This window comes from Podarcis bocagei (assembly GCF_964188305.1).
Source record: "Podarcis bocagei genome assembly, chromosome: 1".
NCBI classification, from domain to species: domain Eukaryota; kingdom Metazoa; phylum Chordata; class Lepidosauria; order Squamata; family Lacertidae; genus Podarcis; species Podarcis bocagei.
In genome coordinates this window covers 82681717-82709146 of record NC_138125.1, presented here as the reverse complement: position 1 = coordinate 82709146, position 27430 = coordinate 82681717, and the positions used below count along the sequence as shown (strand labels likewise).

General features: G+C 44.7%; 1 protein-coding gene across 1 annotated transcript; it reads right to left on the bottom strand.

Moving 5' to 3' along the window:
- Positions 1-5855: 5855 nt before the first annotated feature.
- Positions 5856-26982, bottom strand: LOC308593529 (acyl-CoA (8-3)-desaturase-like). Its single transcript, XM_081205974.1, has 12 exons — positions 26664-26982; positions 19835-19945; positions 16415-16612; positions 16050-16151; positions 14321-14449; positions 13576-13633; positions 12863-12939; positions 11232-11329; positions 10477-10573; positions 7267-7346; positions 6650-6775; positions 5856-6089 (listed from the first exon to the last, which is right to left on the bottom strand). The coding sequence occupies exons 1-12, from the start codon at positions 26883-26885 to the stop codon at positions 6038-6040; spliced, it is 1350 nt and encodes a 449-aa protein (XP_081062100.1). The 5' UTR covers positions 26886-26982; the 3' UTR covers positions 5856-6037.
- Positions 26983-27430: the final 448 nt, after the last annotated feature.

Sequence of the window (27430 nt, the reverse complement as noted above, 5' to 3'; positions counted from 1 at the left end):
AGGATTTACAAATCCTTTATAATTAGGAAAAATCTGTATAGAGTATGGGATAAATACAAGAATCTATTAGAGGCCAAAACACCACTTTAACTCTCACCATTGGAAGCCATAGAGATAAAGATGAATAATATGATAGAAAGTTGGACAACTTATAGAAATTTATTAAAACTAGAGTGGGGGAGTATCAATGAAAAGAAATTAAGGATTTATCAGGGAAATTAACAACATGGATACAATATCATCATTTGAAGAAATATTTAAGAAAGATAGAATATGAGAGTTTGGGAAACAAACATCACAATTGGAGAGAAATCTGTTTGAATGTAATGTAAAAGTGCTATCTAAAATGTATAAGGTACTATTAGAATGGGAGACAAAGGATGAGCAAGTAAAATCCTCAGTGATACATTGGGCAATAGATACTGTATTTGCTATACTATAGATATGGAAGCATGGGAATGATTGTGGCATATGGATATAAAATTCACAGCATGCTATTGTATGAAAATGTTATATTGATGGTACCTAACACGGAGTAAATCGGCAAAAATGTATAAATCCCAATCAAATAAGTGTTGGAAATGTAAAAAGAAAGAAGGTTCTTTTTATTACACGTGGTGATCTTATAGTAAGCTTAAGCTTATTGGGAAATGATATATAATGTACCGTATTTCTCGCCCTATAGGATGCGCTTTTCCCCCTCCAAAAATGAAGGGGAAATCTGTGCGTCCTATGGGGTGAATACAGGCTTTCGCTGAAGCTTGGAGAGCAAGAGGGGTCGGTGCGCACTGACCCCTCTCGCTCTCCAGGCTTCAGGAAGCTCATCAAGCCTAGGGAGCCCTGCGGGAGTTCCCGCAGGGCTCCCCTTGCTGCGAATAGCAGCCTGCCGCCCGGCACACAGGGCGCCCTGAAGCAGAGCGCCCCTCGCGCCGGGCAGACATCCGCAGTGTGGGGAGTCCTGCGGGAGTTCCCGCAGGGCTTCCCACCCTGCAGATAGCAGCCTGCCGCCCGGCGCGGGGGGCGCCCTGAAGCAGAGCGCCCCACGTGCCGGGCAGACATTGGCCAGCCCCACAAGCTCGGGGGACAGCGGGGAGGCGCAGTGCCGCCATCCCGCTGTTCCCCGACCTGGTTTTGGGGGGGAAATAAAGGAAAACTTTTTTTCCTTTATTTCCCCCCCAAAAAACTAGGTGCGTCCTATGGGACGGAGCGTCCTATGGGACGAAAAATACGGTATTGAAAAAGATATTTAAAATAACATCTGTTAAAAACCCAGAAACTTTCCTTTTGGGAATTATAGGGGCAGAACTACCCAAACTGTATAGAAATTTATTCATGCATGTCACTGCAGTGGCAAGAATGTTATTTGCCCAAAAAATGGAAAGAAGAAGTCTCAACGAAAGACGATTAGATACAAAAACTTACGAAATATGCAGAAATGGTGAAACCTACCAGTGAAAAAAGAAATCAAGATGACAAACTTTTTATAAAAAGAATGGGAATGGTTTATTGAATATTTACAAACAAACTGCAAACAGATAAGAAGATTGGCAGGATTATGGTAATAACCTGCAGTTTTATTAGAGTATACATTTAAAGTAGATGAATAAATGATTAAGTTAAGTTAATTTGGAATATGCAAAAAAGATATAAAATAAATAAATTTATGGAACTGCAGAAAGAGGGGGGAGGAAGTTGAGTTTTGAAATGTTAAAATTATTGAAATGTATAAAATTGAAAATCATGAACATTAAAAAAGATAGTTCTGGGCACCTCAATTTAAGAAGGATATTGATAAGCTGGAATGGGTGCAGAAGCAGGCACCGAAATGATCAAGGGTCTGGAAACCAAGCCTTATGTGGAATGGTTGAGGGAGTTGGGTCTTTTTAGCTTGGGATAGAGGAGACTGAGAGGAGATATGATAGCCATCTTCCAATGTCACATGGAAGATGGAGCAAGTGCAAATGTTTGATGGAGAGCTGCATTTCACTTCAAAGACAGTTTCAGAAAGTACAATTAGTTAGGTTTTCTAAAAGGAATTCCCCCCCCCCCCATCAGAGAAACATAGGAAGCTTTGTTAGACTGAATCAGACCACTGGTTCATCCTGCTCTGTATTATCTACACTTGCTTGAAGCAGATCTCCAGATCTCCAGGCAGAGATCTATCTCAGCCCTACCTGGAGATGCCTGGAAGCTTCTGCACGCTGACCTGGATTGAACCTGGGGTGCTCTAGGTGCAAAACAGTCGCTCTATCGCTGAGCCAGGGAAAGCATCGTGCAAATGAAAGAATTCCCCTCTGAGTGCCTCCTCCCCATACAAATGCATGGGCTTTGATGTCGATGCTGCAATCCTTTTTGTCATGTGCTTTAGACACTTGCTTTTATTTATTTCCTTCCTGCTATGTCACAAAAAAATAGCACAACTGTAATGGAAGAGCTTGTGATTTGTTGACACTCCCTTAATGTTAAGGGCTTGGCAATCTGAGGACTTTATTCCTCTAAATAAAGCTTTTTTTAAATACAGCCACTCCTGATTCTTGATGCCTGTTGTTAGACCCAGAAAGAATAGAACTAACTTTTTAAAAAAGAAATTGCATGGGTGCATTCATGCTAATTTAAAGCACACATAGGCAGGCTGTTTTAAGTCAGATACAGTGGTACCTTGGTTTACAACCATAATCCGTTCCAGAGGTCCAGGCTGTAACCCAAGGCACACTTTCGCCAATGGGGCCTGGAAAAATGGGGGGGGGGGTTGTAATAATAAAAAAGGGGACACGCACTTCCGGGTTGACATGGTTGTAATCCAAAATGGTTGTAATCCAAAACGGTTGCAAACCAAGGTACCACTGCACACTGTACGAGGGACCTCTCAGGAAAAGGAATCTACTCACGACTGCATAGGAGATGGTGCTTGCAAACTAGAAGGTGGAGGAGAGCTCCAACTTCAGCAAACAACTGTTCATCCCTCCTCCCTCCTCTTAAAGCACCGCTTTAAGCCACTATTTCTATTAACTGGAGCTCGCTGACACCCCTGACCCCATGATTCAGAAGAACTAAGATGGGGAAGGGCGAGAGAGTGAGAAAAGAGCAAGATGCATACACACCAACATTTCTCTGATGAAACTAGACACATCCCAATTAAAAGTGAGGCATTTTGGGATCAAATCAGAAATTGGGACAACTTCTGTAAATCCAGGAATATCCCTGGAAAATAGGGACACTTGGAGGGTCTGCAAGATGGTGCGGCTGAAAATGAAAACGCCACCCTCCTTTTATATCTCTCCGTGCATACACACACACAACTGGATTAAACTCTGGGCCTGGGGAGGCCCCTGGGCAGTCGAAATTTTGGGACCCTCCACTCTAGTGGGATAGCATTGAACCATTAAAGCTTGGTTGTAATTTTCTTTCAAGATCAGGTATTGCGGGGCACTTAAAAAGTGTGGGGCCCATAGGGCAGTGCTTTCTCTGGCTATTTGGTAATCTAGCACTGCACACATTTATATGCAGAGGCGTAGCGTGGGTTGTCAGCACCCGGGGCAAGGCAAGTAATTTGCGCCCCCTAACCTGTGGATTTTAGCACTCGAGTCTCGAGCGCCCCCCCAAGATGTTGCGCCTGGTGCGGACACCCCCCCTGCACCCCCCACGCTACGCCACTGTTTATATGCACAGGATCCGACTGTAAATGCAGCTGTGACTGCTGTTGGTTCCAGCTGCCTTCCTCTCCCCTGTAGCTTCTGACATGAGTTCCTAGCCAGAGTCATCTAGATTGCATTCTTTTTCTTCAGAGTCTCAGGCTGGGCAAGAGCTAAAAAAAGGGAAGGGGACACCCTTGTCCAGCCCAAGATTATGAAGAAGAGCAGGAAATGTTGAGAAGAACCAGGGCATATTAATCTTTAAAATAATATGGAGTTGTTTTGGGGCGGGCGGGCTAGCAATTGCTGAAGGTGGGGAGAAAAGATGGTAAGTTCAAAGTACCCAAACAAGAACTGAGAGGGCATAAATCTGTACTGGAACTATTTAAAGTGTTTTTTAAATATAGAATTGTTTCTAAATGTCCTGCTATTCAAACACAATGTGTTTTCAGGAAATGGTTTGTTAGGTGAATGGATGCAGAGTTATTCAATGATCTCCATTGGTTTCGGATATCTGAATCTGTGGTGTGCACAGGGAGTGAATTTTTTTTTATAACAAATGTTTGATAGTGGGACCTGCATGTATATGGAATTGCCTATGGAAATTGTTTTATTTCATTTTCATTTTCAAAGAAATGGCTTGGATTATGGGGGTGTATACTTTTTTTTAACCCTGTGATGCCATTGTTATTCCTAACTGCTGCCTGTTTTGGCTTGTTTTCCATCTTTCCTGGCTTATCTGATGTATGATTCAGCCAGGCAGGGATCACAACTTGACTGGAATGGTGCCACATAGCAGAGTCAATCCGATTTGGGCTACATGATGTTGCAAAGGAGGGCAATGTGATTGAACAAGAGAACATTTTTGGCAGGAGTTCCCAATACAATTACTGGAAAAGGTTGCATTGTTTGAGACGATTGATTCAACATGAATGGTGCTTCATAATTTAATAGGAATATTAACTTGATGAAACATAACTCCATCACGCATGCCCTCAAATCAGTTTTAAACAGATAGTTTGAAGAACAAAAACTACATGCAGCTGCTCATGAATATTCTGTTTCATTGAAATAGGAAATTGTTTCATGATTACAAAGTATCAAAGCACTGTTATGCATTTAAATAACAGCCACAGGTCCTGATTTATTACTGGATGTGATGAATATGGAATCCACTTTTACACATGGTTATGGCAGTCATATTTACATCATGTGACTTCATTTACTGATAACCATGGAACTCTTACATACAACAGAGTGATGCACTATCAAGAGCAGAAGTTCTTGGTGGCTTTGGGCAAGGCCCAAACACATGGCCTTAGTTTGTGCCCTCAGTGTCCAGGTTGATGCCCTGGAGAAGCAGCATGCAGCCGCTGGGGGACCAAGAGGCTGGATCCATCACCAGGACATCTCACATGCCAGCATAGGTCTCCAAAACGAATGTTGTCCCCGATCTTCTCCACAGGCCTTTCTTCATGCTTAAGAAGCAATGCACCTCTTATCAAGAAAATAATCCCTGGCATCCCCAAGTAGATAGGTCTTTTGTTAAAAAAAGCAGATTTCCCAGATTTTCCAACTGTGCAAATTCTCCATCAGATACCCCACACTTAAAATAAAAAAGGCAAATGAACACAAAGTGCCCTCTGCTCCTGGCTTACACTGCATATCAGGGACAGCTTCTCTCTAAGAGTCAGTAGGTCTTCTCTGCTATACAGCAACAAGTCATTTATGAACCTGCCTTAGTTCAGTAATGTTACCTGCCTGAAGGAGAGGAGGTTGTGTCCCAAAAGAAGAATGTGTTCTAATTTGGTTTGGGCAGTATGTTTCAGGTATGGAAACTGAGTGCATTCTGCATGGTATCCTTGACATGACCTGTCATTTAAGTGCTAGCCCTGTGTCAACACAAGCCAAAATGTTCTTGGGCAAACTGATTTGCAAGGCACTGTGGTGCTCCTGAGGTCACTGTAACTTGGTGGATCAGAGCCAGGAGAGTGCATCTGTCTAGAACATGTCGTTCTGAAAGGATTATCCATGCAAAGTCTTCCCAAGGATTGGCTGCAGAAGGAAAGCTTCGGGATGGATGCACCCAGAGTGGGTTGAGGCTGATCAGCTGCTGTGTCAGTGGTGTATCTGTTGCCATGCAGGCTGACTAAAACACTAAAAGCAAAGCACCCTCTGCATTGATTTGCCTTTCCCAATCTCCTTGGAGTTTCTCAAAGCTAAATGTCCCAGGTTCAGCTCATCCCTGCCTGTGCAAAAGAAAGAGAAAAACACCCATTCACAGTTTCATTAGGACCTAGCTAATCCCCACTCAAAGTTATGCTTTCCAAGGCTGCTTTTTCCCATTTCCCCAGCAGCGTCAGATGGTGGCAGGAGAAGATTCGTTCCTGAGGACCTTCCTCTTCTTATGCATGGAGATAGGCGTCTTGCCAGTGCTCCCCTGACTTCTTCAGAGAGCTGCAGAAGGAAAGGGGGAAATGGCCTCATGAAACACAGACAGCAACATTTCACAAGAGTTATCTCTTCCATACCCTACCAGTGCTGCTGTCTGTCATGTCCTCTAAATCTGGGTCACAGCATTGCCCTGACTGAGGGGGATTCAGACTTGGACACATCACAGGTTGCCCGACTTGGGGAGGGAAAACTTCGGAAGCCCCTTCTGTATCCTCCTGGCTTAAGGATGTGGCTCTCCCATCATCCTCAGACCCCAAGGCTAACTTCCCTGGAGCTTCTGCCAACTTTGCAACCAACAGAGCCAACTTTGCAACCTTTAAGGATTGCTTAATGTTCCAGGGGGGTTCCTTGACAGTCATTTTTAACCTTGCTGAGACATCTTTCACAGGGTTGCAAGTGGGACCCACTGAAAGCTGTTCAGGCAATTGCCCTGACTGGAATAAGCTGTTTATTGCTTCCACTTTACATGTAGGCTCCAAGCCCAGTAGGATTTCCCCCACTTGATTCCCCACTCCCCAATTGATCCTACCACACTGATCCTCCTTCAGTTAATTGACACTTACTGCAATATATCTGCAAAAGCCGTGAGCAGGGGCTTGCATTGGTACTTAATGCCATGCTTGGCACAGAGGGATTTCACCAGAGGAGCGACCTTCCAATAATTGTGGCGAGGCATCGTTGGGAAAAGGCTGTGATGAAAAGAGGGATAAATGGGTTCAAGCAGCTAGCAGAGAACCTTACGTGAGCCAAAATCATCCCAGTCTTGCCCAGTTCAGCCTTCCATGAACTGGTGCTCTCCAGATGTTTAGGAGTACAACTTCCATCAGCCCCAGATAACGTGGCTGTGTATCATGCAAGTGTCCCAGAAAAACAGGGACATCCCATTTTTTATCATGAGAGAATGGCGGCCATTTTGGCTGCTATGCTCTTGCATGATTTTGCGGCATGATTTCCCCCTTTAAAAAAGCACTTTTTCTGGAGTCGTGATCTTACACTGTGCCCCAGAACACACATTTTTGGGTACTGTGCCCGGGAAAAGTGGTTTTGTTTTGTTTTTTGCTGGGGGGGCGGAACTGTGGAGCAAAATCACATGATGTAACATTCAGGATTTGGGGGTGGTCCATTAGTTCTATTAGGGGCTCTCCCACATACATTCATAAAAGAGTATGTTTTGACTCACTGGTGCTCAATCTGGAAGTTTAGGTGTCCTGTGTACCAGTCATTGAACAGGGATTGATCCACATTACACGTTGCTGCAAGCTGAGTGAGAAAGAGGAATGTGCATTTTCAACACACCATATTCCTTCATTTAACCTTTGTTGTACTGCATACTACTGTTTTTAATTGTTCTTTGTGGGTTTCCTTTAATTGTTGGTACCACATGTGAGGCCACTAAAAAAACTTCTGAATCAGAACTCAACAACTGCATCTGTGCTGTGTGACCATGATGAAAATAGGCTATAATCACGAGTGGAGAACTATGTACACTGTGGAATTTTGGTGCATGCACTGCTGAAGAGGCAAGTTGTTTTTCAACTGGAAAGCGTGTTTTCTCTGTAGCAGGTTGAAGAAACTTCAGAGAAACTTTGGAGTCTTTCCCATGTTCCTCTGTTATTTCCACTATATTATTGGTGACCTCAGAGTGCACCAAAAGATCTATTTAAGCACTATAAAAGCAGCATTAAGAGCCACTGATCAACACACAATTTTCTTATACAAGAAGGAAAATAACTTTTATAGTGAATTAATTGCACTGGGAAGTAGGAATAGGTGAATCTGCCAATTTTGGTTTCTTTCTGTTTCTTATTTTCTCACTCTTAAGTTCAATTTCCTCTATTTCCACATCAGTTTGTGATTTTTATTTTGAAAAAGTCCTCATGGACATTCACCAGCATTTTAATACAAATTTCTCTTAATATTCACATTTGTATGCAATTCTACTTAATATACACATTTTGCAATGCAATTTCCTGTAATATGATGCAGTTTTGTATGTTATTTTCATGAACACATGCCTTTTAATGGACACTTTTATCCCAGTAAATCCACTTTTGTAACCATTATTCGGCGGGAGAACTGCATTGAAAAATTCAGAAAAGTGTGGATTTTGAAAGATGACTTTTTTGGTTTTCCTATTGTTTCAGAAAATGCAAATTAGGTAGGTTAACTTGAAATGTGAACTGAATAGAGGGCAAAGGTTAATTTAATTCATCTGATTATAGTCTTCCTTCTTCCCACTCCCCTTTTTATGAAGAGTACCCACTCTGGGATCCCACAGCTAATTCTCCCCTGGCCTCCTCGCTGGCCCAAATAGGACTAATTTAACCAGCTAGCCCTAGTGATCATCTAATGTTTATTGGATGGATTTTCCACTAAATTGATTTTTGAACTTTGAATTTATTGTCATTCTCGCTTTTATACTGTATTTTATGCTGGGTTTTTTGTATCACAATTAAGTGTTTTAAATTTGTTGTTAGCTGTCCTGAGCCCAGTTTCTGAACCAGGAAGGGCAGGATTTAAATAAAATTTTTATTTATTTATTTATTTATTTATTTATTTATTTATTATTATTATTATTATTATTATTATTATTATTATTACTACTATTACTACTATTATTATTACTATTATTACTATTAGCTGTATGGGGAAACCACAACATAAAGATTTGGCATTTGCTTAGCCTTAGGGAGCAAGCAAGATGATAAATAACTGGCTATTAAGAAACAAGATTAGTACCACAAGCTATCCTTCCCTCTTGTCCACACTTTCTCCTTCTCTGCTTGTGTCAGGTCAGAAAACAAAGTTAATCCGGCATTAGTGTCTCTATGATCTTATGATCTCTATCTTTATTGGCTAAATTATGGGCCTTAGTAGACAATGGAAAGGAAGGATTTGCAATGCAGTCTGTAGGGCTGGGTGTTGTCAGCTTTCCAACATTGTGATGTATCACCAGCCAAATATCACAATACAGTGGTATCTCGGTTGTCAAATGTAATCTGTTCTGGAAGATTGTTCAACTTCCGAAACGTTTGACAACCGAGGCGCAATGGGCGGTGGGCAAAACCCATTGAAAAAATGGAGAAACGTGCCTCAGAAGCTGTTCAACTTCCGAGGCACGTTCAAAAACAGAAACATTCACTTCCGGGTTGTCAGCGTTCAAAAGCCAAAATGTTTGACTTTCGAAGCGTTCAACAACTGAGGTATCACTGCATAGTGACACATCACAATGTTGAAAAGCAGAGGAACAAACTGCAATGGTCCCAGCCCCACGAGGCACCAGGGTGAAACCACCTCAGCTCCCTCGGTGGGAGCGGCGGCAATTTCACCCAGGTGCCTCACAGGGTGCCTTCTAACAGTTTCTTCCGCCAGGTGCTGGCAGAAGACAGAGTCAGGTGCAGGCAAGCCCCACCCATGATATACTGCCAGGTGAAGGCGCCATCGCACTCTGGCTCCCAAACCAGTCCTAGGTGATATATCGATACATTGCCCAGGCCAGCAGCCTGTACCATTATATAGTAGTAATAATAATAATAGTAGAAGTAGTAGTAGTAGTAGTAGTAATAATAATAATAATAATAATAATAATAATAATAATAATAATAATAATAATAATAATAACAATTTATTATTTATACCCTGCTCATCTGACTTCCCCACCTACTCTGGGAGGCTGCAGAATGATGGGGGGTGGAGACGCTCCTTTAGGTATACTGGGCCAAGGCCGTTTTGGTGACTTGCAACTTACAGGTAACTTGTAACTTACATGCATTTAACTTGTGCACATTCAGCTTTATGTTCTTCCATATATATACCCGTGAAAATCTACGAAAGCATATATATATATATATATATATATATATATATATATATATATATATATTTCAAAAAGGGGTAGAAAGAAGGTGGACATCCGGGCGGGGGGGGGGGACTTTGGCAATTCCACCAGTCATTGCACCCAATCTGTTTTGACAATACACGATTTTGGCTTTATGCACAATCCCTGGACCATAACCCCTGGAAACATTGAGAGTTGCCCGTATTATTAATATTAACCCACCCTTCATCTAAGGTTCCAGGGCAGGTTACAACAATATACAATACTAAGAGTGGACTTCAGCATGATGCTCTTCCAAACATTCTGTTTGCACAAGCATTGCGGCTTGCCAAATGGAATAACCTCCCCTCTTCTCCAGCCCACTGTTCCCAGCCAATTTCAGGAGGGGTGGGGTGGGTGGAATGGGAAAGCCCCATTGCACAAGCCAAAATCCTTGTGCAGGGCTTTAGTTGATGTGGTTCGTTAGGTGTCTACTTCCCTGTGCCCAAATATATTCAGGAATGAGCTTGTTGTATGAAAGAAAGATGAAGATAAAAGCAGTAGTTATCTTACCTGGGCAGACACCCAGTCTAAATTCTGGTCATAGTTAATGTTCATTGGAATGTGGTTCATCTGCGAGATCCAGAGAAACCAAGAGCTTTCTAGGAACCTAGGCAGACAAGCAACAACGCTAACAACCACCATCCAGATAAGCTAAAGGTAAACACATAGAGGCCACAAACCTTCTTTTTATTTTGCTTTGAAATCACTAGATCAGGGATGGGAAACCAGTAACCCACCACATGCTGTTGGACTCTAACTCCCATGAGCCTCAACTAGCATGGAATGATGGGAGTTGGAGTCCAGGAACATCCAGAGGCCCGCTGGTTTCTCAACCCTACATGAGACCAAAAGCCATTTAGAGCAGGGGTTTCCGAACAGTTGTCCATAAGCTTCAATCAGGTGGTTTGCAAAATGACTGTAAAAATGAAATTAAAAACCATTCGACATCTCACACAGTGTATTACAATTACTACAACAGGCAGAATATTCATTAAGTGGTCCTTGAAGACACTCAACAATTTTCAACTGGTCCATGGGTGACTCTGGGGGCATCTAGAAACCACCTGTTTAGAGTAACCACTAGAGGAGGCACAGTCTCTCCTGTGAGGCACCTTCCTGGGCTGCTTTTGTGTCATTGTGGTATGAGGCTTTGACATATGTAGGAGCCAGTTTCTACATGAAGAGAGCATGTATTCTGAACACACAGCTCATAAATTAAGGAAAGCCTGTAGAGCAGAAAAAGCAGAAGCCAGAAGAACTATTACCTGGCCAACCAGTAGTATGCCATGAAGGTCTTAAATCCCATTAAAGGAACATACATGAGACAGACGCGGACATAGTAAAGCATCATGAAAGCAAACTCCTGCCAAAGGGGGGGAAATAGGTTAGAAAACAGTTGCCAGGTCCTTCATTTCAGATCTACTAACTGTATGCAACAACTATGGAGAACACAAAGGCCATAACAAAATATGGATGAAGAGCACTGTTTGCATGCATGAGAACATCCAGGGATGCTGTCATGAAAAAAGGAAAGGGCATGAAGGGGATCAGTAATGGTCAAGATGGGACAAGACTGAATTTGATGGGCCAGGTAGATTTTCTACAGGAAGCTACATTTCTCTTCAAAGTGAAAAGAATTCCCAGAATAATTCATTGAAGGGATTTTTATCCCTCTCATCTGCTGATGACACCCAAGCTTTTTGTTAGGAGGGTGTTCAAATCAGAGATCCCAGGGAAGCTCACTAAACTCAGGCTCAGATACAAGATTCAGAGGTTGTTTAGGGAAGCTTTTAATATTTAATAGACTATTGTATTTTAAGATTTTGTTGGAAGCCGCCCAGAGTGGCTGGGTATACATAAATTATTATTATTATTATTATTATTATTATTATTATTATTATTATTATTATTATTATCATCATCTTCAGGCACCAGAAGTTCTTCTCAAGCTCAGATAAAACTCAAAGCCAGAGAAGAATTCCCATATTTTCACCCACCCTCCCCACCAGCCTCCAAATCTTCCCACTTCCCCCTAAAGCAGGGGTCAGCAACCTTTTTCAGCCGTGGGCTGGCGGCTAAAATGGCCGCTGTTTCTTTAATGCGAATAAAGCTGGGTCAGCATGACTCAGCGGTCTGCACCAAGTTGTATATATAAGTGAGAAATGTTAGTTTGTTGCTGTGGCTGGTGTTTGGGTTGGTTGGTGCTGGTGTGTATTCTTATTCAGTTGTGTCTTGCACAAACACTTTTAAGAATAAAACTCTGCAAGGATATTCTCGTGGACTCCTTTTGTGCCGACAAGGGTCCGAGGACCAGGCTGAGGAGACAAAGGGAGGTCAGAACCCTTTCCTTCTTCTTTTTTGCTTTTTACAAACACTGACAAAAACACCAGGCAGGCCCCACAAATAACCCAGAGATGCATTTTAAATAAAAGCACACATTCTACTCATGTAAAAACATGCTGATTCCCGGACCATCCACGGGCCAGATTGAGAAGGTGATTGGGCCGCATCCGGCCCCTGGGCCTTAAGTTGCCTACACCTGCCCTCCCTAAAGCATTACCAGCCCATGACAGCAGGAGCAACATGGAATGCAGGGGAGGGAGATCTGCCTCTTCCCCTGTTTCTCTGGTGTCCTGATGCACTACATAGTCAACAGGCCCAAAGCTGCCTCATAGGAGATGTAGATCTTCCAGGGTATGCAGAGAACGATGTCTTCCCAGTTGCCTTAGCTCACTGCACGGCAGCGTACAATAGCACCAGAGAGCGGAAGGAAGTGTCAGGACCCTACCTTTCTCCCCGCTCCCTGCATACTGCCACTGTTCCTGCTCTGTCTTATACCCGTCCCCAAACAGACTTATCCAGAGGAGAAACCACTGCAAATATGCAGGTGACTTACCAGCCAATTTTTCCTTTGAAATGCGAAACGCAATACAGCAAACTGGACGTATAAAACGAAGGTCAACGGAGCTAAGACTAGTGAAATCAGAAAACAAGAACATTACAAAGATGTAAATCACCCAAACTCAATACAGCCTATCTATCTATCCATCTCTGGTCATACTGGCCAAATAGCAGTAGTAATAGTAGTATATAATAATAATAATAATAATAATAATAATAATAATAATACAATAACAATATCTTAAAATAGAATTCCATATTTTCATCAAATCATCCATCTAAAACTTTTGTCAAAAAAATTTATGCCACCCAATAATAATGCCATTGTTCTCATCCACAAGGCATGGCTTTACTAAAGGTTGCAATTTCCAGACCCATACTCCTGAGGTCCATCTCCTGAAGCCTTCTGGCGGTTCCCTCACTATGATAACTAAGATTATAAGGAACCAGGCAGAGGGCCTTCTTGGTAGTGGCGCCCTCCCTGTGGAACGCCCTCCCATCAGATGTCAAGGAAACAAACATCTATTTGACTTTTAGAAGACATCTGAAGGCAACCCTGTTTAAGGAAGTTTTTAATGTTTGATGTTTTATCGTGTTTTAATATTCTGTTGGGAGCTGCCCAGAGTAGCTGGAGAAACCCAGCCAGATGGGCGGGGTATAAATAATATATTATTATTATAATAATAATAAAATGGCAGGGACACTCACGGGCAAAGTATATGTGCTGGTGCTGGTAAGGCATGTATTTCTTTTTCTTCTTGCCAAGCTGCAGATGGAGAGGAGAAGCAACATGGTTAAGCTGACAACCATATATAAACTTTTTGAGTGCTAACTTCCATTCATTACAATAGGGATCCTTGTGTTAGCTCTAATGAGTACAATTGGGGAGGAGACATTATACATAGTAGGGTCTTCTCAGTGATGGCACCCTATTTTGGGAGCCTACAGGCCAGAGGTTCTCCACCATTGAGCCCACCAGGCCTCAGAGGTTGGCTTGTTAAGCAGTTCTGGGCAAACCTCAAAGCACGTGACGTGTCATCCTTACGACTTCGCAGCTGTGGCTTGAATCCAGGGACACAAAGGAAGAATCTTTCTTCCTTCAGCCACAGCTGAAACTTTAAATCACCTGCTGTCACCTGCCATCAGGTGACCAACAGCTTGGCCTGTCAAAGGGATATGTGGAGGGATGGCCAGAAGGCTATATCCATTTCTGCACTCCCGCTCCAGCCTGTCATGAGCAGAACAGATGCCATCTAGAAATAAGGAAAATAAGAAACTAATCTAATGGTATAAACAGCCCATCAACAACATGAGCTGCAGGAAGGAGCACTAAAGCTGTGTCCTGGAGATGGCATGCTTCCTTTCTTCCCAGGTTGCTCACTAAGAGTATGGATTCTGTTAACATGGTGTTCCCTTTTCTATGATTTGAGTCACTCCCAGGTCTTCTGCTCACCTCCACAGAGAGTGCCTTTCCCAGGCTGAACAAAAATGGGTGCATATTGAGATCAGGGTCCTTGCGGAAGCAGTTGGGTTTGGCATGATGCTGGTTATGCATATAGTTCCATTGGCTTGGTGGTCCACCCTTCATACATAATGAAAACACACACATATATACCATTAATTCGTGGGTAGAGCTACATACTGTACTCATTCCTGCTGTATAAAGATTGCACAATATAAGAGATTAATAAATCTAGGTGTATACATTTGCTCAACTACAGCTGATTTTTTAAAAAACAAAAACGGGGGCACATGATACAACTTTACCATCCTGTACCCTCCTATTTCCTACCATCACATGTGAGTTCATCTCCTGCCATGTTGAGTTACTATTAAGTTCTGATATTTCAATCTAAAGGCAAGCGTTCAAAATTCACTCTCTGATCCTAAATAATAATGTGTGTGAGGGAGGAAAAAACCCTCCCCCATTGTTGTTGTTTATTCGATTTATATACCCCCCCTTTATCAGAAGACCCCAGAGCAGCGTAGAACATTAAAAACACATTGCATTACATTGTTTCACTTTGGAAGTAAGAAGGATGTGCCATCTATCTCACTCAGCTGAATGTATGTCCTTACAGAAGACTCCAGATCTGTAATGGCTCTCTTCACATCAGAAGAGCATCTCCCTGGCCTGGCCTACTGCCAACTCACTCACTGCTGGGCCTAGATGGCTGTGTGCTCCCTGGATCCCGCAAGTTTTTAAATATAAGCCAGACCAGCTTCCTGTGTTGAGGTGATCGACTGGCTGACGGGCCATTAAGGGAAACAAAGGAAAGGGGCTTTATGCGAGACAGCAAACTCATGGTTAGTTAGAAGGACAAGGCCTGAGTTTAGAGTGGAGTTTGCAGTGATATGACCTAGAAGCAAAGCAACAAGGAGAGAGAGAGAGAGCCATGCTGAATCCAAGGCTGTGGCTATGGAAGAAACAAGACCCTCTTGTGATGCTAATGCTGTGAACCCCTCCATTGTAGACTCATGTTATATATACATGTGTGTAAATAAACCATATATCCTAAAGACAATACAGTCTCTGTTGTGCCTCATTTCCAAATGGAAACATGAACCCTGAGTAAGCGCCTGAAATCACTGGAATCTTGCACCGCTCAGAGATTAGGGTGGCATGAAACAGTGTATTCTATTGGCCAAAGACTCTTGCAAAGTTTTAAGACGATATCTATGTTACAGAGATACATAGTGCTTATTTAGTACCTTGACTTTATTTGTTCTTTACTTCCTAGTGAACCAGGATCCACTGCTAGGTAGTACCCAAATTATTCTTTAGCCATGATGAACTGAGGTATTCTAAAGAGCCCCCTTACTGCCAAAGTGAGGGTAAAGAGTTGCCATAGTCCTTCACCAGAGTCTTTTAGCCCCAACAGCTGGTGTTGTGTAGCAAGCTGTTCAAATCTCACCAAAATCATGAAGCCACTAAGCCTTAAACCATGCTTTTCATCACTTTGCCCCCTGAGTATGGACTGAGGCAATACTAATAGAGTTGTTGTAGGAATGAGTGAGATCCCATATCGGAAGCACACTGAATGCTTGAAACATCATATCATCAATGCTATTTTCATTATCCTTGTTATCATCACACCAGACAAGCCCAAGAAATGATCCTTCTTCCCCCAGTGAAGTGCAAAGAGGGCACTGTCATTGTATCCATTTGCATATCATTTTACCTTACATATTCCCATCACAATGAAGTGAAATGGTCTGTTCCACTTGGCCTTCTGAAAGACTGAAAGATGCCCAAGATCATGTTGTAAAAATGCATACTGGATCTGGAAGGCAAAAAGCAACACTAGGACAATGTGATGCAGTATGGCACCATATATTTGAGAAATGGTGAAGAATTCTGCTACTGCTTTACACGATAAACTCAGGAGCATCAGTGCTCCTGAGGCAACAAAGAGGCTGACATTCCACTGACACAATAAAATTCCAGCATTGTGGCTAGGGAGAATGCTATGAATCATAAAGCAGTTCATTGATCCTGGAGGTGCTGAGAAACACCCCAGAGATCTTCATGACACAAATGCATTACCTGTGCAATGGTGAACAGTGCCACACCAACAAGGAAGGGCACCCAAGATACTCCAAAATACCAGATAGTCAGCCAGGATGCAGTATCTAGCAGGAAAGCATGCAGAAACATGAAGCCGAAGAAGAGAAAACGAGGTTGTAGGAGTCCCATCCTCTTCACTGTGGTGCGCAGCTCATGAAAATCATTGACCAGCATTGCCTGTGAGAGGTGCCTAAAGTTAATATCTCTTATCTGTGGTTATATATGATGCAGACTTACTCACAGAAACATACTCTGGAAGGCACCCAGCCAGCAGGGGGACTGTGAGACCAGGGGATCTCCTTTAGCTCAGTGTCTAACCAGGGACAGGTTAAAAAAGCAAACAATCCCATCTCCACTATCTCCCCATCTTCATTTCAATGAGGGATGAAGAGGAAGCTGTAGCAAGCAGATTCTCCATAGGGGTAGGCGTCTTTGTAGCTTGGATTGTCTGCAAAAGGACAGCTGGCTACATTCTAATAATTTGAAATACTGAGCTTCTGCAGCATCATGAAAAATCACATGCCCAGTGGGTGTCATAGGCGCCGACTCCATGGGGCTTGAGGGGGCCCGAGCCCCCTCAAAAATTCGTTTGGGGGGGCTCAGCCCCCCCAATAATCTCGGGCGGCGGTGGGCGCGTCCGCGGCTTTTATAGGGCGCCCGATAACGGGCACCGGCGCGGCGGGGGGAGGGGGGCGGCCGGCCTGTCTCCTTGGCAACCCCATTGAGCAGCGCCGGCTCCCCCGGGAGGGCCATCCCCCCGCGCCGCCGATCGCCAACACCGCCGAGCCCGAGCTCAGGCTGCCCGAGCCCGAGCCTGAGCCCGAGCCCTACCCGAAGCCCGAGCCCGAGCCTGAGCCCGAGCCCGTCAGTCAGTCAGTCAGTCAGGAAGGAGAAATGGGGAGGGAGACGAGGGAGGAAAATTGCGCGCAGGGTGAAGAAAGGAGAAGGGCGAACGAGACGAGCTTCCAACCCAAAAAAGGGCTGGAAGACTGGGAGGATGCAGGATCGGGAAAGAAAGCGACGCCTTCCCCGCCCGCGACGTCGCCCGCTTGTCATTGGCAGCGCAGCGGGCGCCCAGAGGGGCTGGGCACCGGCGCAGGGCCGCTCCGCAGCCGCGGAGGACAGCTGCGCGGCTAGCAAGGTGTGCCGCGTAGAGCGCGGCCCTTGTGTGGCCCGGTGGCCAGGCAAGCTTGGGCGGGGACCCCCATGCAAATCTAAGACGGGAGAAGAGGGCAGAGCAAAGGGGGTCCCTTCCCCAACCTCCGGCTCTGAGACTTCCCTGCGCCCCAGAAAAGCGAAAGGATTTTCTCTTCTTCTTTTTTTATAAATATTTTATTAAGGTTTCAAATACAAAGTTAGAAACATACACTGAAGAAAAAAGTAAAAGAACAAGAAAAAGAAAAAAAGAAAAAGAAGAAAAGAAAACCAACCATTCAACACATTTTTTATATAACTAACTGGACTTCCTCGCATCTCCCTTACCCTGCATTCTTTATAATAAAGATATCAGCAAATTATTACCTTGTTTCGTACCTTATTTTGTACTTTTCAAATACTATACCTCTAAATTTAACATACTTTTCATCAGTTACTTATATCTTAAATTAAACATAGTATTACCTTAGATTTTGACCTTTTCTTACTTAAAATATAATTTCCTGTTTCCCAAATCTAATTGCTGAAGCTATAGTTTCCGAATCGTGTAAATTTTTAACATTCATACAACTTATATTGTTTTTGTAAATAGTCCTTAAATTTTTCCCAGTCCTCTTCCGTTGTTTCTTCTCCCAAATCTCGGATTCTGCCAGTCATTTCAGCCAGTTCCATGTAGTCCATCAATTGCGTCTGCCACTCTTCCAGTGTGGGCAAATCTTGTGTCTTCCAATATTTTGCGATAAGTATTCTTGCTGCTGTAGTTGCATACATAAAGAAAGTTCTATCCTTCTTTAACACTTTCTGGCCAACAATGCCCAAGAGGAAGGCCTCTGGTTTCTTGGGAAAGGTATACTTAAATACCTTTTTTAACTCATTATAGATCATTTCCCAGAAGGCCTTCACTTTTGGACAAGTCCACCAGAGGTGAAAGAATGTCCCTTCAGCCTCCTTACATTTCCAACATTTATTATCAGACAGGTGATATATTTTTGCAAGCTTGACTGGGGTCATGTACCACCTATAAATCATTTTCATAATATTTTCCTTCAAGGCATTACATGCCGTGAATTTCATTCCGGTGGTCCATAACCTTTCCCAGTCCTCAAACATGATGTTATACCCAATATCCTGAGCCCATTTTATCATGGCTGATTTGACTGTCTCATCCTGAGTGATTTTCTCTTCAACCTGCCCTCCATCCTCTTGCAGAAAACTCTTTGCCTGCCCTGCCCGTATCTCGTTTTTGCTTTTTAATTCCACACACGCACCCTTCGGACTTCGTGGCAATCGGGCGCGCGGGTGCGTTTCCTAAGAGAGTGAGGACCCCCGCCTCCTCCCCACCTGCTCCCTCGCCAGCCAGCCAGCCGCGCGCCCTAGCCGGAGAGCCCCGGCCGTCCCCATCGCGCAATCGGCTGGATCTCCCTTCAGCAGGCCGTGCTCACAACTCGGCCCAGGGACCCCCCAGCAGCGGATCTCCGGCCCAGCTGAAGAATCCGGCAACAAGCCCCCTCCTCCCCAATCGCTCCGCCGAAATACGCTCCAAAACCCCCCAGATAGGCCGCCGGCCGCCAAGTCTAGTGGCGCCCTGAGCGAGGGTCTCTCCCCAACACCGCCACCTCGAACTGCGTTCTCCCGGCTACCCGAGCGAACCAGCGGCAGGACCCCGGTATGGGCCCCCCCAATATTTTTTATAAGTCGGCGCCCCTGGTGGGTGTTTTCTATTCTCCAGTGATCTCTAGGACACAATTACTTAAGATGTTGAGAGCAAGGTTATAGGGTCACAAAGGGAGTCCTACACCCAGTTAGGTGCCACAACTAGAACATGTGCTAAGCATGTTACAGAATTGTAGTTGCAAGCTACTGTTTATTTCCTGTATTTGTTATATACAGCATTATTCCTACCATTAGGCAGAGTTGGTGAGGGAGGGCAGTACCAGACCCCAGTATTTCCTCCTAAGTCCCCCAGCAACTCCCCTTTATCAGAAGACAAAACTGTGTATGTCATGCAGCCTACTCTCTGCCCCTTAAGATAGCCTTGCGGAGGCCACAGGTCACAGGTGTGAAGATGGGCACTGTCCTGACACCAGCATCACCAGCACTGAAGCTATGGGTCAGATTCCAGACCAGCAATATTCAGTATGTGTAATGGAGAGGGTGCCATCTTATCCTTCCTCCCAGGCAGCAAAATGTCTTGAGGCTGGCCACACCACATATCCTTAAAAGAAAGTTGCGAGGGAAACTCACATTTTTGGTTGGTTCACAGCTGGGTTGATCAGGTGCCAGCTCCCCAATTAGTAGGGGGTTCAGGTATTTCTTGACTAAGTCCTCATCCTTGTGGAAAGCGGTGAAGGCATCCTAAAACCACAGAGAGAACAAAATAGGGTGTAAAACGGAGGAGGCTGCTATGCTGAAGTGATGGAGCTGATATTCTGGGAAGTTTGTTTTGAGCTCCGCAACAAATGATACAAGGTGCTGGCTGGTTCTCTTCCTTGAGGGCTGATAGTCTCAGTGATGCAGGCTGATGGGTGATTTTGGAATTACAGTTCATTGGACAGATGGGATTGGGAGTCAAGAGTGGGGAGGGAGGTACAATCAGGGTTTTTTATTTTTAAAAAACAGTCAAGTGGTGTATAATTTTTATTAAATAAATAAATACAAATTCTGAACAAGGAAGGAGATACGACTTGACATTTGGAAGGGGAAGTAACAGGACCTCTGTGGGCCAGTGAGGGGTGGGGGGAGAAGCAGCAGTAAAATGAGGGGGAGGAACTGTTGTGAAAGACTGAGAGAAATGAGAATGGAGGTAAAGTAGATGAAAAAATTAAAGAGAAGCTTAAGAAAGGACAACATACTGAGAATTTTGCCTGGGGGATGTGTAACTTTGGGCAATTCCCTCTTGCAGATGTATGATGAAAGAAAATCCCAGTGACATACCGTATTTTTCGCACTATAGGACGCACTTTTTCCCCTCCAAAAATGAAGGGGAAATGTGTGTGCGTCCTATGGTGCGAATGCAGGCTTTCGCTGAAGCCTGGAGAGCGAGAGGGGTCGGTGCGCACCGACCCCTCTCGCTCTCCAGGCTTCAGGAGAGCCCCACCGCCAGCCCCACAAGCTCGGGGGACAGTGGGAGAGGCGCAGTGCGCCCTTCCCGCTGTCCCCCGACTTGGTTAGAAGGCTGGCGGGGGGGGGAGCCTGCTCCTCCCCGTCGCCAGCCCCGCAAACTCGGGAGACAGCGGGAGAGGCGCAGCGCGCCTTTGCCGCTGTCCCCCGACTTGTCTAGAAGGCTGGCGGGGGGAGAAGCCTGCTCCTCCCCGTCGCCAGCCCCGCAAACTCGGGGGACAGCGGCAGGGGCGCAGCGCGCCTTTGCCGCTGTCCCCCGACTTGGCTAGAAGGCTGGCGGGGAGAGAAGCCTGCTCCTCCCCGTCGCCAGCCCCGCAAACTCGGGGGACAGCGGCAGGGGCGCAGCGCGCCTTTGCCGCTGTCCCCCGACTTGGCAAGAAGGCTGGCGGGGGGAGAAGCCTGCTCCTCCCCGTCGCCAGCCCCGCAAACTCGGGGGACAGCGGCAGGGGCGCAGCGCGCCTTTGCCGCTGTCCCCCGACTTGGTTAGAAGGCTGGGGGGGGAGCCTGGTTTTGCGGGAGGCGGGGGAATCCCCCCACCTCCCAGGAAAGCCAGGAGAAGCCGTGCAGCCCCTTTAAAAGGCGCGTGGCTTCTGCCGGTTTTGCGGGAGGCGGGGGAATCCCCCCGCCTCCCAGGAAAGCCAGGAGAAGCCGTGCAGCCCTTTTAAAAGGCGCGCGGCTTCTGCCGGTTTTGCGGGAGGTGGGGGAATCCCCCCGCCTCCCAGGAAAGCCAGGAGAAGCCGTGATCTCTTTAAAGGGTTTGCACGGCTTCTGCGGGCTTTGGGGAGAGGTGAGGGAATCCCCCCACCTCCCAGTAAAGCCAGGAAAGCCCTGTGCAGCCCCTCCGCCAAGGAGAGGCTGCACGGGGCTAAAGGGGAAGCCAAAACAGCGAGCAGGATCCATCCCGCTTGCTGCCTTGGCTTGATCCATAGCTGCACGCAACCCCTCCGGCAGGGAGAGGTTGTGTGCAGCCTGTACGCTGCTCTTTGGGGCTGCGGGGGGGGAAAAGATTTTTTTTCTTGAATTCCCCCCCTAAAAACTGGGTGCGCCCTATGGTCCGGTGCGCCCTATGGTGCGAAAAATACGGTACATTTCACCCGTTTCACCCGTTCACTGTTAAGTCAAATAAGGCACATATGAAGGCCACTCCATACAGAATTTCCCCGCTGGTGCTGGTTCTCATTAGTGGTTCCCCACACAATTCTCTCCCCCCCACTTGAGTTTCCTGAGTTTGCTGATACCTCCCTCTCTCAAGTGTGGGTGTGCTGCTGTTATCATTCCGTAAGTCCAAGCACTCCAAGACTAGGGTAAAGATAACAGTTGGGAAATGCTTTTTTTCTTCTGCATTCCCTTGGGGACATTTGTTTCTGGGCTGGCATATCAGCAATAGTTAGGGCCAGAGCCACACCATTCTGTCTCTGACTCTCTCTTAAAGGTGAAACAGGGAGATGTCCAGGGAAGTAATGAGGGATGCTGGCTATCTCAAGATTATCACACACACCCTACGCTATACTCTTTCGATCTTATTCTATCTCAAACAAAGTCAGAACTGGGTGTGGATGGATCCATTAAAGGATGGCTGTCTAAAACCCCCTCTCCCCACCACCCAAAGTAAGACCACTAACTCCAGCTTCTAAAATTAACCAGCTGCATTTTTGCACTCTCACTCTCACACCTGAACATCCAGCAGAGGCGGATTTAAGGGAGTCAAACTTTTCCTCCAAAGAAAGCAGCACAGGGAGAGTTTCCTCACCTTCTTTGTACCAGGCTCTTCTGCCAACTCTGTGAATGTGAGTATTTGTGTCCTCTGGATAGTCAAACTGAATGACCGAATTCACAGCAGGGAAATCAAGCCCCCGAGCCGCAAGATCCGTAGCAAAGACAACTGCTGATTTCTTGCCACAAAATCAGTGTAGACTTCCATTCTATTCATGTGCTGCTGCTTGCCCCAAAGAGCCAGTATAGAGAGCCCGGGTCGAAGATGGCAAAAGACTCTAAACAAATACTGAACCTCCTTACAGCTTGGAAAAAAAAATACAATACTTTTCTTATTCAGAGGACTTCTCAAAAAGGAGTACAGCATGTTGATTTTCTCGTGCAGTTCACAAGCAACATAGTTCTCTTTCAAAGTTGCTGGGGTACTGAACTTTGCCTTCTGCTGTACCCAGATATATGCTGGGTCTCTCAAGCTCAGCCAAGCCAGGTCCTCCACTGATTTGGTTTGCATGGCTGAGAAAAGCAGAGTCTGGTGCAATGCTGGGAAGACCCCAGAAGCCAGAGATGTAGTTAGGGCATTTCCTCATGTGCCGTGACGAGATTCTTGTTGTGGGAGTTTGTGCATGACTAACTGTCATGGTCCTGCGTGGCTGTGGCGCTCTGCATTTGGGAATTGTGTGGAGGAGAATATCTCTTTCAGGGGACTTAGGTTTTCTTCTCCATTCCGGCTTGCCCTGCCCTGTGGACTGCAAGTGAACTGCTTTCAGCCTTCCCACTTGGCCTGAGTGAAAGGAACTTAAACACGAGGACTACTAATGGTCACATTCTTCATCTCTTCTACCCTCCTCAAAGATGCAGAGGGAAAAAGACAACCTGATGACTTCTGGTTTAAATTGTTTTGGAAGCTATTCAGATAAATGGTTGGAGAGGAGTTGTAGCAACAGTTATTGGTCATAATAGCCCAATTGTCCCTAAACATGATGAACAGGTTGCAATTAGTCCTTTTCTTCTAGAGAAAGGGTGCCAGCACTCACCATGAAGTTGTTAAGCAAGTGCCACATTTTTAATTAGTGCTTTTCTTCTAGAAAAAGGGTATATACACTTGAGTACCCACAAAAAAAGATGCACTGGTGGCAACCATTTTTGATCCTGGCATCTGAGGAGCATCAGTCAGTGACAGACTTGTTCTGTGCACCATAACTCAAATCTAAAAACTCTTAAAAGTTCTACTCCCTCTGGAGTAGAAATCATATATCGAACAGATGGAAAGCTCTTTAATCTGAGCAGGCTGAAAGCAAAGAGTAAGGTTTCCCAAACTTCTGTCAAAGAGCTTCAGTATGCTGATGACAACATGGTGCATGTAGACTCAGAGGATGACCTCCAAACCATCCTAAATATCTTCACAGAAGCTTACAAAAAGCTTGGCCTATTGCTCAACATCCAAAAATAAAAAACCAAAGTGCTGCACCAACAAGCACAAAACAACCCCTCTGCGGCACCACAAATCCAACTTAATGGTGCAACATTGGAAAATGTTGATCACTTCTCCTACCTGGGCAGTTATCTTTCCACAAGGACGAACATTGATGTCAAAACCAGCACCTCCTGAGCTCTGTGAGTGCAGCTTTCTCCCAAATGAAGTGCAGAGTGTTTGAGGACAGGGACATTTGCAGGGAAACCAAAACGCTTGTTTACAAAGCTATTTTACTACCAGCCTTACTGTATGCTTGTGAAACATGGACCACTTATAAACGCCATCTCCAACTCCTTCGAAATATTCCACCAACAGTATAGCTGAAAAATTGTACACGTCAACTGGGAAGACGGGCAAACTAATGCCAGTGTACTAGAAGAAGCAAAGATCACCAGAGTCGAAGCAACGATCCTTCAACATTAACTTTGTTGGACTGGTCATGTTGTTCAGATGCCTGATTATCATTTTCCAAAGCAACTACTCTATTCCGAACTTAAAATAGAAAGTGTGCTGGTGGTCAACAAAAGAGGTTTAAAGACTCTTTCAAGGCAAATCTTTTAAAATGTAGTATAAACACCGACAACTGGGAAACACTGGCCTGTGAGCACTCCAATTGGAGAACAGCCGTTACCAAAGGTGTCATGGGCTTTGAAGACACTCAAACTCCGGTCGCAAGGGAGAAACATGCTAAAAGGAAGGCACACTTGTCAAATCCACACCATGATCAACTCCCTCCCGGAAACCTATGTCTCCACTGTGGAAGGACGTGTGGATCCAGAACTGGCCTCCACAGTCACTTACGGACTCACTGTTAAGACCGTGTTCATGGAAGACAATCTTACTCGGCTACAAGTGATCTACAGAGGAGAAGAAGAACTCTGATCCAGCTAGACCAGCAGTGAGTCAATGTTAAGAATACATAGGCCAGAACAAGTCGTGTGGTACACCTTTTTCTCTATAGAAATGTATAGAGCTTGCTTGTCTGCTAGTCTGAACAAGGGAACAATTGCATAGTTCCTATTTAATTCACTGGATCATCAAGCATAGTGAGGCAATCCAAGTGTGGGCATGGTCCAATAACCAGAGTCATGAGACAAAGTCGGGTCAAAAACAGCAGAGCCGTCCAAAGGTAGGCATGATTCCAAAAGCAAGACATTATTGGCAGGCACAGACAGTTTAGCGTAGGCCACAGAACAAGCTTCTAGGTTGCACATAATAATGATTTCTGATGTAATTGTGATGCTTAGCTTATTTCTTAGTTGCTGTTTTTTGAATAGTGTTTTATAGCGTGTAATTGTTTTATTGATGATTTGTTAATTTTGTGTTTTATGCTGTATTTGTGACGTTCTATTATGTCATTGGTTTTTTATTGTTTGTAATCCACTTTGAGATTCATTTGAATGAAAAGCATCATAGAAATAAAAGCAATCAATCAAAGGAGATTAAGAAACATCTAGGTCATGTCCAGGTGCTATGCCATTTCCAACATGAATGCTATTTTTAGTTGTTATAATGCTCATCGTTTTAGCAACAGAAATAAACTATTAGTTATTTCTTTTGAGATTAATTTCAAAGGTGTGCTGCATACCACGAACCAAGTAAAATGTTATCAGTGCTAACTTTAATTCATCAAGGTATCCCCATTCATTTTCCTGCTTTATTGGGTTTATTTTTTTATTAAAAAAACAAGCTGCTGATGAAAAGACATAAATTATGCCCCTTTCCAAGAATGCTCAATGAAAACAAGTTTTCTTTCAAACTCACCAAGTAGACCCACTAAAATGAATTTACCTAACTAGTCATGTTCATTAATTTCATTGGGTCTACCCTGAGTAAAGCTTAGCTGAATGCCACCCAGATAGCCTTTTCTTAGGCTACCCTTGATCATAGGCAGTGCTTTATGAATTTCAGCTTCACTGAAAACACCACTGAATGAATTTGGTTGGGAAGCTATTGTGAGAGTATAAGGCTGTGCAAATAGAGAAAGGTGAAATCCTAAGCATAACTTAACTAGAAACCACACCCACCCACACACCCAAACCTGAGAGATCTCACTGATGTTTCTGAAATTCCTCGAGGCTCCCCAGCGTTATTGATATTTTGTCTGAGGAAAACCCCTCAGATCCACTTGAATATCACCCGGAAAAAATTTAGGTGGTGCTTCTGAGCAAGCATTTTTTGAAGACGCTTTGAAGCTTAAGGTTGCAGTCTCACACATTATTAGGCTGCTTAAATCCCCTGGGATTGAAATGCTGTGGTATTTAAGCAGGCTAACATTATATAAGGTTCTAATCTACTATTTGCCCCATTTCCATGTCTGAAAGAGGAGTTGCAGACTCTTGCTTCATCCATCCATCCATTCCCAGATACAACCCAAATTCTTTTCTGAATAGCCTGCAACTTCTGGAATTTCCTTTTCTGTCCCTTCAGATGCTACTTCCCTTAGTCTAAATCTTTTTAGCACCCTCATATATTATACAACGTTGGCAAGTAAGCACCATATCATATGATCATCTGAGGCTGCCTTACATTAAGTCTAACCATTGCCCATCTCACCCAGTCCTGTCCATTTTGCCTGGCAGTGGTTCTCCAGGGAACCAGGCAGATGCTGTACCTTTTCTATGTCTCCTACTTGAAATCCACTGAGATAATAGGCAGGACCAAGATTGAACCCGGGACATTATGCATACAAAGCAGATGTTTGGCCATTAAGCTATGGTTCTTCCCAAATGCTCTGGGTCCCCAGGCCCCACTACAAGCTCTCACCGTGGCATCTTGTCCTGCATAATGGCTGATGACACGGGTTCCTCCAGGGTGTCGCAAATGGAATTGGCTGATATCATAGATCTTCCTTCGGATTACCAGCCATCTCTCCTCCTTGAATTCTCCCTTGCCTGTGCGGAGTCCTATCTCCTCCCAGGTGAAAAATTGTGGGGCACCCAAGGCAAGTTCTGGCTTTCCCACACTAGTGCCCGACTCTGGAGGCATGCTGACTGTCCACTGAGCACGTACAGCTCAGTTTTCCAGCTAACTACTCTGCTTCTACTCTGTCCAGTGGAAAGGTTGGTGCAACTGTGTCTCTGTGCTCCGCTTTTATAGAGACCTATTGTCATCAGCACACACCACCCTTTCCATTCCATTGCTCCAGGCATTTTCTTTCAGAGCCGTCCTATTTTGCTCTTCAGCAATGCTTCATAGGAGTCACCCTTCACCAGTCATGTCAGCTCATGATTCTTCTTGTGAGATTCAATGAACACATCAGCATACATAAGGTTTTATCCTTTGGGGCTATGCATTGTGCAAGAGCTACAGCCCATTCTAACAAAGCCTTTATCTACAAGTGCTGTAATCCTCACCAACACTTTGAATTTCTTGAGCCACACAATGCGTGATTTCTATACCACACAATGTGTGGTTGTATGTTGTGTAATGCCAATCATACTAATTGCTAGTGATCTCTGCTCTGATACAGCCTTGAGTATTGGTCTAGAATTCCTAGGCTTTGTGATCTGCTATAGCTCTATATTGTGGTA

Coding starts and splice junctions, on each gene's coding strand:
- LOC308593529 (XM_081205974.1), bottom strand. CDS start 26,885: ATGCCTCCAGAGTCGGGCACTAGTGTGGGAAAGCCAGAACTTGCCTTG. Junction 12,940..13,575: donor CCAGCACATATACTTTGCCC/GTGAGTGTCCCT, acceptor TGATTTCACTAG/TCTTAGCTCCGTTGACCTTC. Junction 6,776..7,266: donor AACTTCCAGATTGAGCACCA/GTGAGTCAAAAC, acceptor TTTTCATCACAG/CCTTTTCCCAACGATGCCTC.